Below are 19,116 nucleotides of genomic sequence, written 5' to 3'. Positions count from 1 at the left end.
TGCTCTGAGACTTTCCCATATCTGCTGGTTTCCTTCTCTGTGTCTATTCCTTTGGCACGCCTATAATCTGTCAGACGTCTCCAACAGATCCGACTTCCCCTGCCCGAAATTGGAGAGGCAATACTCGCACAGTCTCACTTCCCCTTTTAGAAATATGTTAACCGCTTGCGTGTGATCTCAACTTATCGCTTCGAAAATATCTGGATCGTTTCGATCTCAATTTCTAACTCAATTTCCGATCAAGCCAGTTGCAGCGGTTTCAATTCCCCCCTAGAAATGTATTAACTGCACTGCAGTATCCTCACAATCAAATTCCCCTGGAATCCCCCTGATTGTGCTTCCCACAAAAAGGACCCACCGCTATGGTTCGTCCCTTTCATTCCAATTGTTATTTCTAAAAACCCAAATTTTAGAAGATTATGATCTGTCTCTTACCCAAGACTTCTGTTGCCACCCAGGTTCTTTTCTGATTCCAGTGGTGTCCCCTCCGGGCCTTGGCGGTTGGTCCCTTTCTCCCTCAAATCTAATCGGGGTTAGGGCTGAACTTCTAGTGTTCAGGACTGGCCAGTCACCATCCGCTCACAGGTCCAGAAGACACATCCAAGGAATCCCACGTCTCTTTACAGATTCACTCTAAGCCTTAAGGTTTCATGGCAGTCGTTTGACAACTCAAAGTTTCAACTCCCTCCACAGAATTCAGTCCGCCGTAGTGTGTTACCAATGGTTTGCTTAGTGACTGTGGTCCCAACTGCTTTAAGATCATTAACAACCTCCTCCCGTGTAGTTTTGGGCTGATCCCTCACCTTTCTCATGATCATCTATACCCGATGATTTGTTGCCCATGGCAGTGGGAGAGGTTGGAATTCAAGATACAGACTGTATGGACAGGTGTCTTTTATACACCTAACGAGCTGACATTAGGAGTAACTTCTTAAAGTGACAGATCTGTGTTACACATGGGCACATAACCAATCTGCGAGAGCCAGAATTATTTCTGGTTGGTAAGGGATCAAATACTTATTTCATTTAATAAAATTTAAATTAATCTCTAACCTTTAAATAATGTGTTTTTTTTCTGGATTTTTTTTGGTTGGTATTCTGTCTCTATTCATTAAAATAAAACTATCATAAAGCTTACAGACCCTTCATTTCTTTGAAACTGGGCAAACTTACAAAATCAGCAAGGGATCAAATAAATATTTCCCACGGTACAATAAAAATACAAATAAAATAAATTTTTCAGGTAGAGTAGGTCTAGTCATCAGTAGCGTTTAAGTAAGAAATGCTAGGAAATAAAAAAGAAAAAAAAGAAAAACCACTTAAAATTTCATTATTTTATTGCCTTCAGATATGATTAAATTCACACTAAAATTGGTACAGGTGATCAAAGCCACACATATCTGACTAAACAGAAATTTAGATGATCTTTCAGTTATAGTAACACAAATTTAACTATCAACCCAAAATCAGACGTGATACTGCTTTATTAAATGTTTTAAAATAGAACAAAATATTATCAAAAGTTATTTTTATTTTAACATGTGACGTGCAACGAATTTAGGTAAAGGGGTGCATAGACTGGTCGTTTTGTAGGCAAACATTAATGCCTTGAATTTGAGCTAGTGCAAGTTGATAAACAGAAGTGTGACGTGCATTATTTTCGGCTCATTTAAAATTTATCTTGCTGCTGCATTCTGGATTCAATGTAAAGGTTTGATATAATTGGCTGGAAATCCTGGAAAAAGAGCATTGCAATAAGTCCAGCCTGGATAGAATAATAGCTTGAACAAGAAGTTGTGAAGCATGTTCTGAAAGAAAGGTGCCTAATCTTAATGTTGATTAAAGCAAACTGTAGGACTGGGCAGGTTTAGCAATGTGGTCTGAGAAAGTCAGCTGATCATCAATCATAACTCCAAGACTTCTGGGTGTTTCTGAAGGAATTATGGTTGATGTGCCTAACTGGATGGTGAAATTGGGTTGAAACAATTGGTCTAATACAACCAAAAGCAGCTGTCTTGGCAAGGTTGAGTTGAAGCTGATGGTCCTTCATCCATCAAGAAATGTCTATTAGACGAGCTGAGAAGTGAACAACTATTGTCGGATCATCAGGATGGAATGAGAGGTAGAGTTGAGTATCATCAGCATAGCAGTGATATGAAAAGCCATGAATTACAGAACCTAGTGATGCCATGCAGACAGAGAAGTGATCCAAGAACTGAGCCCTAAGGCACCCCTCACTCCCTAGGCCCTCCCCTTTTGGGTGAACTATCCCATTAACAACATCTTTTTGCATGGGATGTGAAACAGGGTCTGGTAGACAATAAACACTAAATACTAATATTTTTTAATTACTTCATAAGATTAAATCAACTCAGTTTTCAATTAGTTCCCATTTACAGAATTTTTTTTATATATTACATACCCGTGGCTATATACATCTTCATGTCTGTTTGATATCATATAATATTCAACACTGAAATACCATCGTCAGTGTTCTGAAAATCTGACATGCTTTAGTTGAAGATGTCATGCTCGTCTACAGAAACTTTCTCAAAATGATCAACCTTTAACATTATAATGTGTACCTCACCCTCAGACAGGATATATCCAACCCGTTACCCAAACACGAAACCTTAAACATTTAATCTTTTTTTTTTTTTAGTAATGTTTCCAGCTGACTGTCAAAATGTACTAAACATGGTAGCTAAATTTGGAAGGTTGCTCAGAAATTATACCCTCGATCTTTTAGTCCCATTCCTCCTCATCTCTTTCATGGTTGTTCTCCCACTGAGGTTCACGAAATTGGATGTTAGCCAACATGTCCCTCATAGCCACCATGAGTCTATTCACCTCCTGGTTCAATTCACGCCCAGCACGTGCAACTTCTTGTCTGTCTTCAGGCCCCTAAACATGGGAATAAATAAATAAATCTTTAGCAGATGTAAATCATGCTTTGTATAGTTGTATGGCATTAATAATAATAATAATAATAAAAATAATAATAATGCATTTTATTTCATGGCACATTTCAGAACACTCAAGGTCACCTTACAAACAATATACAGGCCAATGCATAAGACAAAACACACAACAAACAAACAGCTTAATACATATAAAGTGCATTTAAGTCTCAAAACATGTTATAAAAAAGCCTGTATAAAAATATATGTCTTAAGATGCATTTTAGACAAGCACTCGCTACTGCGAACATCGAGGGGAAGAGAGTTCTATAGGCGGGAGGCAACATATATAAAAGATCTGGCACCCATAGTTGTAAGTCGAATCCGAGGTACCACAAAAGAAACTGAAGATGCACATGAAGGAGTGTAAACCTGGAGAAGTTAAGTTATTGTGGTGTAAGATTATGTAGTGCATTATAAGCAGGGCTCTGAACCGGTTCAAGGAACGAAGACCGGAAACGAACGAAATTTTGACAGGGACAGAAACAAAATCAAATCTTGTAGTTCCGAACAGAATAAAAAAATTGAAATGGCCATTAACCGTTTAATAACGTTATTTTATCGTTCCATTTAATATTTGAAATTTGCTGTCAATCAATCACAAATTCCCAGCAGTAAGGCATATGCAAATGTGACGCTGAAGACCACGGAAATGGAAATGCACCTCCTTCAGGGCCGGATTAAGACCAAATTAGACCTGATGACGCAGCGCAAAAAGGGCATTTTTTTTCTCGCCGTTGGTGCATGTGCATTCGACACAAGCGGCAGCATACTTAGCCTTTCCTGCTCAACTTTGGACCGCAGAATCCTTTGATTATTCCCAACTTTGAGAAGCTCCACTCGCCGGAGACATTGGACAATCATCATGCAGAGATAGACGCGCAACCTAATTTCGACATTTGGAAACATTTGGAAAACAAAAGATTTAACGATTACAAAAGCTGTTTTCTTTTCTGATAAAAAGTCTAGGCTATGATAACAGCTACGACAGGGTTGTCTAGCTGGATGCAAAATAAGTCATGCCTATTTTTCTCGTGTTTGCCATTTCACAGTCCTGTCACCACAACGACACACAAGATAACTGAAACAATACAGTTTAAATCAAGGTGATGATCATAAGGGTTTCAAGCACAATGGTTTGTATAGATGCAGTTACACAATGGACGTGTATCTTTTCAAGTAAATGATGAGTACTTTTGTGAGTACTATTATATGCTTACAACATGAAAATACATAACTATCATAGTGTCCCTTCACTTTTTCAGTAATATGTGATAACTTAATAAATATACTGGCAATACTATTAAAATATGATCAAATTAAATGGTATTTAGGAGATGATCGTTTTTGCATAATTACTATATTGGGTTTTATGAAAGTTTATAAAAAATTATGAATATTTAATATTTTTTTTTATTTATGCACATAAATGAAGCATTTTCAAGTCTTTGAACAGATGAGGTGTGCTATATCTTTTCTAACTGCTTGGACTTACGGTTTTCATAAAAATAAATATTAAAAATCATAAAAATCCCATAGACTTTAATTGACAGAATGTTCAGATGAGCCAAGCTCCAAATCCCATTAGACTCAATCAAACTTCACTTCTATGAACTATTTCTAATCAATTTAAACTCATTCAAACTCATGTAATATTTCTAATTTATTTGTGTGCATAAATAAAAAAATTCATTTTTAAAAAAAAATAAACTTCAATAAGGCCCAATATAGTAATAATGCAAAAACTATAATCTCCTAAATACCATTCAATTTGATCTTATTTTAATAGTACTGACAATATATTTCTCAAGTTATCACACATTACTGAAAAATTAAAGAGGGGACACTATATTAGTTATCTATTTTCATATTGTGCATATAATAGTACTCACAGAAGAACTCATAATTTACTTGAAAAGAGGCAATTTATGTATTCACTTGTATTTTTAACCGATTTAAAAGTGAAACTAAGGCAAAATCCTATGCTCCGCTGATAAATAAGTTACTTTAATATTCAAATCCGGTATCATGATCAACTTCTGATTTATATATCAAAGGTTTATGTTCACATGGCTGTTTTCGTTTCTATTCACCAAGCAATTTTCTATGGACCCTTGCTGTCTTCTGTTCTAATAAAAAGCCTAGGCTATGACAATAGCTTCGACAGAGTAGGCTAATGAACATAAATTGTTGAGAAATAAATTGGAAGTTGATCATGATACTCGATTTGAATATTAAAGTGATTTCATTTACCAACTGCTTTGTCTCTGAATATTTCTTGAAGTATTTAGTATTTATCCTGTGGCGTCATCGTGTGGACAACATAAGCAATGTGGCCTTCATTTCCCATTAAAATCTAATTTATTAAAGGGAGCTGGTAAATGCAGTCTCTTTTAAAACCCCTTACCAGTCACCCCCCATTAACTGAATGGTTTTAGCAGCCTTCTTATTTTTTGAATCATGGATGGAATTGATGTATTGTTCCGTCTCCTTACCAAAAGCAATAAAAGAAGGTTTAGAATTACTAAATTTCGCTTTGTGAATATGATATTTCCCTAAAATGATCAATAGATTAACTAGGTATATTTCTTTCTGTTTTTTGTTATCATGGAAGCCAAACAGTACATTTTTCCAAAACAAAGAAAAATCTGCAATAAGATTAACAGAAATGTATCGGGACAGATCTTTCCAGAAAGTGATGGCATAGGGACATTGCCAGAACAGATGTACCATTGTTTCTGGACATATTCCACAAAAAGAACAGTTAACACACATGTCAAGCTTAAACCTAAGGAGATAATGCTTAGCAGGATAATACCTATGTATGATTTTGAAAGAGACCTCTCTTACTTTATTTGTAAGGAGATATTTGTAAGGAAGGTTCCATATATTCCCCCAATTCAGGTTGTTAACAAAGTTAAACATATTTTACCAACTGAGGTCAACTTAGGGTCCAAATCTGGTAGGCAATCTGGTTTTCCAGCCCCTTTTAAGAGAATTAAAATACCAGATGGGATGGCATCCATAACAATTGCAAACTCTCTTGGGGTGACTGGAATGCCAAAAGTGTTAAGGAATTCAGAATAATTCATCAAAGATCCACTATCATTTATTAGTTGGGAAACTAGAATTATGTTATTATTGAACCAAGTCTTAAAAAACAAGGATTTATTCTTGAATTTAATAAGCTGATTATTCCAGATGAAGCACCTATGTGGGGAGAAATTATGTTTGTAAATTAATGACCATGCTAAGAGCATTTGTTTATGGAATTTAGATAAAATTAAGGGAATTTTTTCTATTTTATAATCACATAAAAGTAAGAATTCTAGACCACCAACCTTAGAGAAGATATAGTTAGGTATAAAATTCCATGTAGATGTGGGATTTTTTAGAAAATGCTTTATCCAATTAATTTTAAAAGTATTATTAAGGGTTGTAAAATCAAGAAAATTAAGACCACCACGTTCAAAGGTGTTCATGATAACAGATTTTTTCACATAATGAGTCTTGTTTTTCCAAATAAAATTGAAAAGTGACTTGTCAATAGAATTAGAGAGATTTTTGTTGACAAACAAGGGGATAGCTGCATATGTAAGACGGGATAAACCTTCTGCTTTTGTCAACAATACTCGTCCTTTCAAGGATAAATCTCTCTGCAGCCACTGATTTAGCTTTTTCTTTGTCTTATCACGAATCAAATTAAAGTTTACAGAGCATCTCTCCTCCTCATTTTTCATTATAGTAATCCCTAGATAAGTAATCTTATCTTTGATTGGGATGCCACAGATCTGGGAGGTGTCGCTTTCTTAAAGGGAAAAAAGTTCACACTTCTTCAGATTTAAGCAGAGTCCAGAAGCTGCTGAAAATAATTCTATTGTTTTGATAGCAATTGGCACTTGGCTGGCATCTTTTAAAAATAGTGTGGTATCATCTGCTAGCTGGGTGAGGATAACTTCTCTTTCCGCAATTGAAATTCCTTTTAAAGTACTATTTTTAATATGGGTGGAAAGAAGTTGAGAACATAAAATGAATAGATAGGGGGAGGCAGGGCAGCCCTGTCGGATGCCTCTTTGCAGCTCAAATCTAGGTGATGTCCCATTTTTAAGTCTGATAGAGCTATTGCCTTTGCAGTACATTGTTCTAACAGCTTTACAGAAAAACTCACCAAAACCAAATTTCTCAATAGTTTGAAATATAAAGTTATGTTCTACTGTGTCAAAGGCTTTATAGAAGTCCAAGAAAAATATATAACTATCATCAGGACATAAAAATGAATAATCAATTATATCTAAGACAAGCCGAATATTGTTTGAGATGTGTCTTTTTCTCATGAAACCTGATTGAACTTCATCAATAATAGGGTCTAAAACATTTTTTAATCGTTTTGCAATAATTGAGGCAAAAATTTTGTAGTCGGTGTTTAGTAATGAAATAGGTCGCCAATTATCTATAAACAGTGGATCTTTATTGGGTTTGGGGATTAACGTAATTAAACCTTGGGTCAGCGAGGGGGGTAAAGAGCCTTTTTCAACACTTTCTAATATTACTTCAAGTAGAAAAGGAGCTAATTCTTTTGTAAAAGTCTGATTAAACTCTGCAGAGAGGCCATCAACACCAGGAGATTTGTTAGTTTTACAATGTTCAATTGCAAATGTAATTTCCTGCAAGGTAATAAGGTCATCACAGAGTTTCCTATCATCTTGAGAGATTGGAGTGATGATAAGAGAGTTCAAGAATGTAGTGGATGATTGATGGCAATATTGAGATTTATATAAATTACTATAGAAGTCCGCACAGAAAACAGCTATGCTCTTCGGATTATCAGTTACAGTATTATTGATATTAAGTCGCTGGATTAAATTAAATTTCCAATGATATTTTTCTAAGCCCCAAAAATAGGCAGAGTTCTGCTCCCCTTCTTCAATCCACCTTTTCCTTGACCTTATAAAGGCACCTTTTGCTTTGTTAGAGAAGATCTCATTTAGTTTAAGTTGTTCTGAAATTAAAGATAGTCGTTCTTCTTCTGATATACCAGCAGGGTCCTTCTGGTACAAGGAAATTATTTTAGAGACCACTCTTTCTTCCTCCAGTTTACGTTTTTTTGATAAGATACTACCATAATTTCTCAAATATTGGCCAGTTTTAAATTTTAAAAGTTCCCAATTGCTACCAAAAGCATTCTCGGACTTTGCTTTATTCCAGAATTTCACTATTAGATTCTTTATATCTGATTTTACTACATCATGTTGCAGGAGTGAACTGTTTAGTTTCCAGTAAGCATTCCTACATCTTGTGGAGGGGGCAGAGTGCAAAGGTATAAAGATGGAGACTGCATTATGATCGGTTAATGGGGTTGTGATGATATTAACTGATATTTTATCAATATTCAAATTATCTGAAACTAACCAATAGTCCAATCGTGAACGTCTGGTGGCACTTCTATTACTCCAAGTAAAAGCACTTATGTTAGGGTTGTGAAATCTCCATACATCAATCAAGTAAAATTTTTCCATAAATAATTTTAAGTTATCATTTACTGCAGTGGACATCTGCCATACAGTAGTCGTGTAGGTTGTTCACAAGCGGATTGTCCGTCGATACCTGCATGCTGCCGTAGTTGTGAGATGCTAGCTAGTGATGCTGTTAGCCGAGGTAGTTCTCCACGTGCGTCGTTAAAAAGTGAAAATTCTAAACAGTACCAATAAGATGACACGATGCACTTAACTCTGCATTAAGGTGTAACGGAGGCCAGCGAGTAGTGCTGTCCAGGTAAACCTCACTCCCCGATCTCTAGAGACGCACTAGCGACAGACGCTAGTGGCTGTAGCCATTTAGCCTCCTTGTTAGTGCGTCCGCCTCCCATGCCGGAAGACCCGGGTTCGAGCCCCGCTTGGAGCGATTGGAGGAGCGTCAGAGAGGACCCGGGTGAGAGGGGTTACAAAGGCATCTCCAAAAATATACTTTACGTAACTATGAATCACTAGTATGCAAGTCTAAAGGTGAACAGCTCCGAAACTTACACGCGCTTACTCCGCCATCTTGCGCGAAAGCCCCCATGTACAGAGGTGTTTCAGTGTTATGGTAAGATATGAACCAGGAAGTTTACAGGAAGCATGTGACACGATGTGGAGGTGTACGGTTATGACATTCCAAGATTGACATGGCGAAGGACCAATCGGAGTCTGACTGACACACACACGAGCACCCAGCACTGCACACACACACAGATTGCTGGGAGAGGCTGTTTATCATCAGATCACGTAAATCAGTGGAAAATGAATAGAAATGATGATTCTGTCTGAAGAAATATGAAGTAAACATCAGTAAATATATTCATATATCTCCGCAGATATGCATCTTTGGTCTATAAATCCTTATTGACGCTGTTCAGTGAGTCTATGTGAACACAAATAAACGGCTGCTGACGTGACTGAATATGAACGAGTGGTGAATTTCTATTCAAAATGTGGCATAATACGGATTTATTATTTTGCACTCCTGACAAAAATTACTAAATAACTGTCACTGCAACAATGTTTTATCAAAACATTAGTCAAATATCGAAGCTTGAGTCTTTAAACTTTCAATTGATGCACAGTTTGTCTAGTTAAAGTAAGTGATGTTTAACGTGCTGTGAAAGTGAAACAATAATAAACTGGGGCCATCGGCGATGTTTGCAAGTAAAGGGGTTTTAATATTCAATCCAGCATTAATACCCATTTTCAATTTATTTCTCAACAGTTTATGTTCACGTGGCTGTTTTCGTTTATATTCGCCAAGCTATTATGAAATTTGAAATAATCGTGTCCTTTTTTGTCCAATCAACCGACGAAAAGCCAGAATCACTGTAGGGATGGATGTTATTTTCACCTAAGACAAAAAGATCACACAAGCACTCATTTTGATCTCTATAATATATTCTTCTAATTGTTTTGTGTTGATTCGCTGCACTGTATTAATATAAAAGGCTGTCGTGACTTTCTTTCCTTCCAGTATTCATAAGCTGTATCACGCTGTCAAAATGGGCTGGCTGATGAAGCTCTCGTCTTTCTCTCGGTTCTTTGGCCAGACATAATTTATTAATGAGATCCAACCCGGTAAAAATAACATATGTTGGTTTAGCGTGGCAGTGTAAATGAAATGTCTATTTATGTATCCGATCTCGCCCCGAAACGCTGCTGTCATGTGACTTTTTTCCCCTCTATGTCAAATAATATTTCGTTTTGCATGGCTCAACAAACACCTGGATTATGCTCTTCTTGTGTTCTAATGAGTGGATGGTGTGCATTTGGAGTAATATTTAATTTAAGAAGCTCTTAAAAATATATATAAATGACTTCACCATGTTGTGACGATGGATAGCAATCAATGTGACGTTCAGCCTGACAGATAAAATCTCACAAGCACATATAAACACTCATTTTCGTGTATAATATATTCTTCCAATTGTTTTGTGCCGTTTCGCTGCAGTGTTGTGATGTGAAAGGCTGTAAATTCTCTATGTGGACTTCAAGTGTTCAGAGAAATACACTGCGAGCTCGCGGGCAGTTGGCTGCCGCGAATATATGTTATTACTTTAAACAGTTCAGAAACATCTGAATTTAGCTCTTGGTGTGTTCTAACGGGTAGATTGCATGCAATCACCGTAATATATTATTTTGAAAAGGTCTTAAATAAGAATAAACTTGTTGTGCGCTCCGTGGAGACAATGTCTAACCAGGAGTGATTCTTCTCTCGTCTTTGACTGCTCTTTGCCCAGAAATCAATTATTAATGAGCCCTGACCCCTGTAATAATCAGATATGTTGGTTTAGCTTGTCAGTTTGAGGGAAATTGTATTTTTACCGATTTAAAAGTGAAACGACTAATTACTTTTAAACCAAACAAGTGCTGCCGAACAAATATTCTGTGATAAAGTAATCCATATCAAAACAACGCAATGTCCTTTTTCACGTCTAATGTGTATGGAAGGCCAAGAGGGTCAAATACACGTGAATTTTAACGTGTCTCTGTAAAGGGTCTACTTTTTTTGGATACAAACATAATAACAACAAAACTTTGGGCACTTATAAAATAAAGATAACAAACAAGGTGTGCTGTCTGCAGCCTTGGTCTGCGCTGATCTTCATTTACAAACACGTCATTAAAATGAACTGTAACTCCATGAATACTCAACGAAGAGACATGAGAGATATATCTATAGAAAGCTTGACATGTCTACTTTTAAACTAAACAAGTGCTTCCGAACAAATATTCTGTGATAAAGTAATCCATATCAAAACAACGTGATGTCCTTTTTTCACGTCTCCCTTCATTATATCTAATGTGTATGGAAGGCCAAGAGGGTCAAATACACGTGAATTTTAATGCGTCAACAACACGTTAAATATGTGTATTTCATGCGTAGACAACACGTATTTAATATTATTTATTTATCGGTGCTGCACAACATGGTAAAGTCATTTATATATATATTTTTAAGAGCTTCTTAAAATACTATATTACTCCGATATTATATCCAATATTATTTAACGCGTTAAATACGTGTTGTTTACACGTGAAAAATCAGCGGGTATTTAACATGTATTTCACGTGTTAAATACACGTGAAATACACGTGAAGTACACATTAAAAATCAGTTTGAAGAGGTCAATGTGACTGGATGCTGAGGACTTGGGTCAAACCACTTCTGTGAGCTTAGAGGGGTGTACCATTCATAGACAAGCAACCACCATTTAACATGCTATAGATCAGCTTATTCAGCCTTATTATTTAGTCTTTTTTCTTTTCTGTTTTGTATAGCCTATAGAAATAATATATTTAAGTTTCAGTTTTATGAAATATTTATTTATTTATTAGGAGGTATTTAGGTGATTATGGTTTTTGCATGACTTATTTCGCATTCATCTAGACAACCCTGTCGTAGCTGTTATCATAGCCTAGGCTTTTTATTAAAAAAGAAGACAGCAAGGGACCATGGAAAAACACTGTTGCAGGTGTATTTTTGTAAGGTATTTTTTTTTTTTTTTTTTTTGCAGCGGGACAACTCAAGAATGTTGGTCACACAAGTACTGTTGCTCTTTTGCCCCATGGCCAAGATGGCCAAGCCAACATCAAAGTTAGTTCACTAACTTTTAATTCTAGTTATTCTTATTCTTCTGACCCAAAATTTTGCAACTGCTACTCCTCCTAGAGCTTTAACTCTACAGACTCCAAACTCAGCCCAGCTCTTCAGCCTATACCCGCCGGGTGTGCTATATCTTTTCTAACTGATTGGACTTATGATTTTCATAAAAATGAAGATTAAAAATCATAAAAATCCCATAGACTTTCATTGACAGGATGTTCAGATGACCCAAGTTGCAAATCCCATTAGACTCAATCAAGCTTCGATGTTAATCAATTTAAACTCATTCAAACTTATCTAATCTATCTATCTATCTATCAATCTATCTATCTATCTATCTATCTGACTGTTTCTATCTATCTATCTATCTATCTATCTGACTGTTTCTATCTATCTATCTATCTATCTATCTATCTATCTGACTGTTTCTATTTATCTATCTGACTGTTTCTATCTATCTATCTATATGACTGTATCTATCTATCTCTGTCTTTCTATCTAATATTTCTTATCTATCTATCTATCTATCTATCTATCTATCTATCTATCTATCCATCCTAACAACATGCTAATCATGCTGAAATCATGCTAGAAACATGCTAGCAACATGTTAATCATGCTAGAAACATGCTAGCAACATGCTAGTCGCATAGTAATCATGCTAGAAAAATGTTAGCAACATGCTAATCATACTAAAATCATGCCAGCAACATGCTAGTCGCATGCTAGTCATGCTAGAAACATGCTAGCAACATGCTAATCATGCTAGCAACATGTTAGTCACATGCTAGTCATGCTAGCAACATGCTAGTCGCATGCTAATCATGCTAGAAAAATGTTAACAACATGCTAATCATGCTTAAATCATGTTAACGACATGCTAATCATGCTAGCAACATGCTAGTCGCATGCTAGTCATGCTAGAAACATGCTAACAAAATGCTAGCAACATGCTAATCATGCTAGAAACATACTAGCAACATGCTACTCATGCTAGAAAGAAGCTAACAACATGTTAAAAACATGCTAATCATGCTAGAAACATGCTAGTGACATGCTAACAAAATGCTAATCATCCTAGAAACATGTTAACAACATGCTAATCATGCTATTTACATGCTAGTTGCAATGCTAGTCATGCTAGAAACATGCTATCAACATGCTAATAATGCTAGAAACATGTTAGCGACATCCTAGCAACATGCTAATCATGCTAGCGACATGCTTACAACATGCTAATCATGCTAAAATCATACTAGCAACATGCTAGTCGAATGCTAGTCATGCTAGAAAAATGCTAATCATGCTAAAATCATGCTAGCAACATGCTAGTCACATGCTAGTCATGCTAGAAACATCCTAGCAACATGCTAATCATGCTAGAAACATGTTAGCGACATGCTAGCAACATGCTAGTCGCATGCTAATCATGCTAGAAACATGTTAACAACATGCTAGCAACATGTTAATAATGCTAGAAACATGCTAACAACATGCTAGCAACATGCTAATCATGCTAGAAACATGCTAGCAACATGCTAGAAACATGCTAGCATCATGCTGATCATGCTAAAATCATGCTAGCAACATGCTAGTTGCATGTTAGTCATGCTAGCAACATGGTAATCATGTTAGCATCATATTAACGACATGGTTAACAACAAGCCACAAGCCCCAAACTCGGCAGACACCTGCAGGATAGAGCGGTGCTGTGTGCTATATCTTTTCAGAGTGATCAGACTTAAAGTTTTTTTTTTTTATTAATTTTTAAATGTAAAAATACATTACCCATAGACTTACATTATCTGAGATAAATTGCGCCCCTAGTTGCAATACCCGGGAGAGATTAAGGGAGGAGTCGGGTGTAACACTAATGAGCTGATGGTATTTCAGCCATCTGTTCCATACTAGTGAATCCTGACACTTAACACATTCAGAACTCAAAAGACCAGAATGTGAGTAAACAAGGACCTTTGTTGTTTACATAATTCACCATTTTGGCCGCCCTGAAGTCGGCCACATCCTGCCTTGAGTGACAGTTATTTACGACAAGAAATTCCAGAGTCACGTGGGCGAGCCTCAAAGGAGACACTAAACCAACCACATTCCTGAACACAAATGAAACCTTTCGTATAAGTCCCTTACTTTCATCGTTATTAATAATATGTATTTTGAATATGTTTTGTGTGTACCATGGTTAATCCTTGTTATGCGAGGATTATAATTTTTCTAGCGTATAAATTGGAATTGTTTCTCCTCACCAACTTTCTCAAAGAGAGCCATGGGCTGCAACCCCCAGTCCCTTGCAGCTCGTAAAATTTTACGACCACACAGGACTACACAGGACAGGAAACCTAATCCTTATCATAGCGCAAGCCCCCCTCAGCACAGGGGCTGAGAGAAAAAGCCATTTTAATGGCTCCTTTGGAAGCTTTCATTTTTGTTGTTTCTTTTCTTTTCTTTACTAAGTTTATACAATTATTCGCCTCTCCACACAAGGAAGACGAATTCTGGAACATTGTTTGTTGAGCCTTTCAAATACCGCGCGAGGACAGAACAAAGGACCACGTGCTCCACGCTCACGCCAAGATCCAACACAGCGTGCACGCGCGTCACATGGCCTCCAGGAACACGCACGCTGTTTTCAAAAGGAACAGCGCGCAAAGTCAGTTTGCGCCACGCACACTGGGCCATGCAAGTATCTTTCTCTATGAAGATTTAAATGCTGCTTTAAATTGTTGCTATGATCTGATTGGTGTTGGCTTCCAAAAGTTACTTACTATGATTTCCATACCTGAGCTCCTTATGTGATCTCATTCTATTTTCTCTCTCTCTCTCTCTCTCTCTTTTATTTGGATTCCGTTATGTCTTGTATAAAGCTTACTGTTTGTATTGTCGTACGCATATTTACTCTGTGTGATTTGTAGTTTGATGTATTACTAGTTGATTTATTAAAAACCCATATACTGAAGATTGGCTTGGACTCCACCCCACTTACATTACGAGTCACTGAGATGTCTGATCTTTAGCTACAAGCTTTAAATTTAGAAACTAAATTTATCATAAGGATAGGATAATGTTTTCATGGCCAGAGAATATTTTTCCTTGAATTATAATAAGTGATAACTTTATTGGAAATTGATAGGTCAGTCTGGTTTGCTGGACAAACCACTGTTTGATTTGCAATAATTTACAGTAAGGCATATCACAACAATTGATATGGAGAATGGAATATTGACATATTAATGAGTAAATTACAGTGCCCTGTGATTATTTATTGGTATAGGCAATTGAGCTATTTTTCATAATCAAATTTAATGTAACTGTCATCTGAGATATAAATTAATCATATTCCTGATTAATTATTCAAATTCCCTATATATCATTTGAGTTAATTATTCTGTAAAACTCATTGTTGTTACAGAATTGGTGGAGGATAACGCGGCCATTTCAAACTTCGTTTTGTGAGCAATCAATCTGTGTATATGGTTTTTAATAATTTCTGCACGTGCGCTATGAAATTATGTAACGTTACTTGTGAGATAAGTCGCAAGACGCGAACTCACTCAACTGACTGAGGCAAAAAGCTGGTCAGTCAGCGCGCTAGATATTTGTAGAAACTTAACAGTATAGTCACTGTTATTTTTAATGAAAGTAAACTGCAGTATAATGTTAAAAGTATCCTGTTAAGAAAGACCAAAATCTTTTTACAGTGAGAACATTTTAATATGAATAATTAAAAGATAAAGAAATCTTTTATTAGTTGCAACATGTAAATCTGAACATGAGCGATGTTCCTCTGATTCAGTTAAAAAGGCCTTGCTTATTAAATATCGTTATTGAATTCGTGGGAAACCACATGATATTCAAAAAAATAAACGATAAAAACTCCTGGTCTAAAATTGGCTTAGCTACTATTTTTAAACCTAAAACATTTAAATCAAAAGTGCTATTTTGATAAATGTTTATTGGAGTCAACAGTTGGAAAATTCCTGTTTTGTTACATTTGTGTTTTGGAAGTGAACGGGTCCTTCCTTCACCCTATGTTAATATAGCACCTCAGAGATTAAAACCTTTGGTTTGTTACTTGTGATTTTTGATGCAGAAAATCAGCCTGACAAACGATCAGATAATTTCTAAGTCATATTGAAATTGTAATTCCGCTATCTAAACACCAGAGGGAACGCGTGGGTTAGAAATTTCAGGGTACGCCCTTGCTTTCTGATTCCAGCTTGCATGAGTGCAAAGCTGCCATCCTGTGGCCGTTTCAGATAATGCGCTCTGATTGCTAATTTATAATCCCCTGTGATGTATTTGAATTAGATGTCTAAATTCTCGATAATTATTTGCATTTACAGCTTTGCTCGTGCGAATATTATTACAGGGAAACAAAAGAATGTTCCCTGCCTTTGACTGTTTACATTTACTTTGAGTTTGGTTCAAACATGATTTGAATTAAAATGTAATTGTTAATAGTGGAAATCTAGATGTGTCAGGTCAACTACGGTTTGACCCACTTAGAAGGTAAGCCATCTAGTGGCAGTCTCCTGTTAAATCGACTAACAGACCTCTGTCTTTTCCATTCTGTTTTGAATTGCATGTCCACTTTTACCCTTTTTGATTAATCTCACCCTGTTTGATTAATTTCATGATCATTAATGATAACTTACAAGCTATCATGGGTTATTATAGGATATTATTCAGATTTTCCTTTTAATTCTTACATGCTTATTTTAAATTTTTATTTAAACCAGTTTTGAATTTTTAATTTGAATTAAGTTTTCTGCTCAGCAGGTTAAAGACAGAGAAGCAGTACTTCCCCCCCTTGTGGTGAAAACCAGCCACTCCTTCTCCCTTGTTTCATTCCTGTCTTTTAACCTGTTAAATGTCACCCCGTCCCGTATACAGGACGCCTACATTGACTATACTATATTACAATCAAATCTAATCTAATCTTGACAAACTATATATCGTTGGAAAGGTCTAAGACTCCCAAATATATATTTTACCAATATTTTTTGTTAAAAATTATGTAGGAAAAGTAATAGATGAATTTATGACAAGAGTGCACCCTCAGAAATCTACATTACAAAAGGAGCTTTTACCTTTGTTTAAAAAAAAGACTTCCTCGTTGCCTTTTTCTTTATCACTTTTTAGAAATCATCAGAAGTTATATATCACTTGAAAACATAAAATCTCAAAATTCATCCTTCAAAACCCATTTTAAAATCAGACATTGCATTACCATGTAAATGGTACATCAAAATCATGTTACAAAATGTTTTCAGTCATGAATTATAAAAATTTAGGTTTGTATCATGCACATTCATGTCTATCTTCAAAAACGTGAGTGACAGTTAACAGGTTAATTTGATGTTTATTATTTTTCTTCTCTCTTTTGACAGGTTATTTTGATAATTACCATTATTATCATAATTCCTTTGTTTTGTTTTATTATTATTATGTAAAGCTGTTACCTTTCCTCTCTACATATATATTTACTCAATTGATGTTAAACAAACCAAACCTTAATTAACTTTAAGTTTCCTTTGTTCATCCTTTGTGTATTTGATTGTAGAACTCCCTCGGTGATTGGACAGTCATCTCAGGTTTCCAGTGAGCAAGGCTGCCCGACCGGTGTTACCGATACTGGCTGCGAGTGAAACTCGGTTCCTCTTGTCTCAAGAGACATCAGCAATTTTGGCACTCCAAAGGTTGTGCTAAAAGTCACAAGCCGTTCGAGACGGCGACACGCCAGAGTAACGGAGGACCGGGGACACTGCAGTTGAGTGTTTGGGGAGCACCGGGGAGGTTGACCAAGCCACTGGTTCCCACCTGAATGACTTCAATTCACCCAGGTGAACCAAATGTGATAAAACCCATCCACTTATTATAAGTCACAGAATATTAGATATTCCCCCGGATATATTTTAAGTGTTTGACCTTTTGCTTCTTTAAGCCACACCATATTTCTAGGTTTCCTACCCAGACCCAACTCACCTGTTGGCCCTATCTTAAAACCTAGCAGTAGGCTTAGGCCTCCTTATTCCCACTAACACATTGTGTTTCTATTGTTTTCATCTCATTTCAAGTGTTGTGTTTCACTTTGATCTTTTTCTACCCTCTGTTCTGTTGTGATTTGTTTCTTTCATTTCACAGAGACAGTAACCTGGGAGCCACCAACGAAGTTAAATAGTAGAGCGACCACCAGCAGCCGGTGTCATCACACGACCCGCTAGGCTACTGCCTGTCAAATCTCCATTTCAGGTCCTTCGTTGACCCAAGTTAATTGGCTACTTAACTGTCTGACTGTTTGCATCAGTCAGCCCCCAAATTCTCATAAACGGCACAGCCCGTATGAATATAGCTCGTTAAACGTAGAACGAACTTGCATTGGTCTTTTTGTGTGTGTGTGCTGTGCTTCTCTCACCGACAGAGAACCAGGATGTTCCAGGCATCCAGTCCAGCAGTCCACGGGGGCCACCTCTCAACAGGGTTGAAAGCAGTGACGACCCCCTTCCTGCCCAAGGACGCCAGTAACCTGCAGCACCCAGAGCAACTAGACACCGAGCTAGATGAACTGATGGCAAACCAAAGCGACTACTACAGAGAACTCGCCAGGATCTTCGGAAGCCTAGTTCACATTCTCGTCGCCCAGGCACGGCTCAGTGAACGGAGCAACATCGCGGAGGAGGCCTGGAAGGACCAGGCCCCAACCCAGAGCCATCTTGATCAGCTCCTCCTCGAGACCCAGAACCAGCACGAGAAAGAGGACGACACAGATCCAGAGCTACAGAAAGGAGTTGAAAGACTTCACAATGCCCTGCAAGATCTTCGCATCGACACAGATCAAAAAGAACAGCTGGAGAGAGAAGCCAGAAAAGAACTCACCAAAAAACTCCAGCAAGGCGACGCTCTCCTAAAAAGAGCAGAGACTGAACTGAAAGAAAGAGACTATAAAACCTGGGCCTGCAAAACACACTTGCAAGCGGCCCGAGCTAAATTCAACAAGCTTATTCTGCAGAGA

The 19,116-nt window shown here is 36.8% G+C and overlaps 1 protein-coding gene across 2 annotated transcripts in view; it reads right to left on the bottom strand.

Moving 5' to 3' along the window:
* Positions 1-1,315: 1,315 nt before the first annotated feature.
* Positions 1,316-19,116, bottom strand: part of tcf25 (TCF25 ribosome quality control complex subunit) — a 278,696-nt gene continuing 260,895 nt past the window's right edge. For both annotated transcript variants that reach the window (XM_026234236.1, XM_026234237.1), the window contains one exon: positions 1,316-2,904. In XM_026234236.1, coding sequence (XP_026090021.1) covers positions 2,746-2,904 — 159 coding nt within the window. In that variant the 3' untranslated portion in view covers positions 1,316-2,745. The remainder of the gene's footprint in view (positions 2,905-19,116) is intronic.

Source organism: Carassius auratus, chromosome 46 (assembly GCF_003368295.1).
Source record: "Carassius auratus strain Wakin chromosome 46, ASM336829v1, whole genome shotgun sequence".
NCBI classification, from domain to species: Eukaryota; Metazoa; Chordata; class Actinopteri; order Cypriniformes; family Cyprinidae; genus Carassius; species Carassius auratus.
Note: the sequence above shows the minus strand (reverse complement) of the source record. Positions and strands in the feature narration are given on the sequence as shown.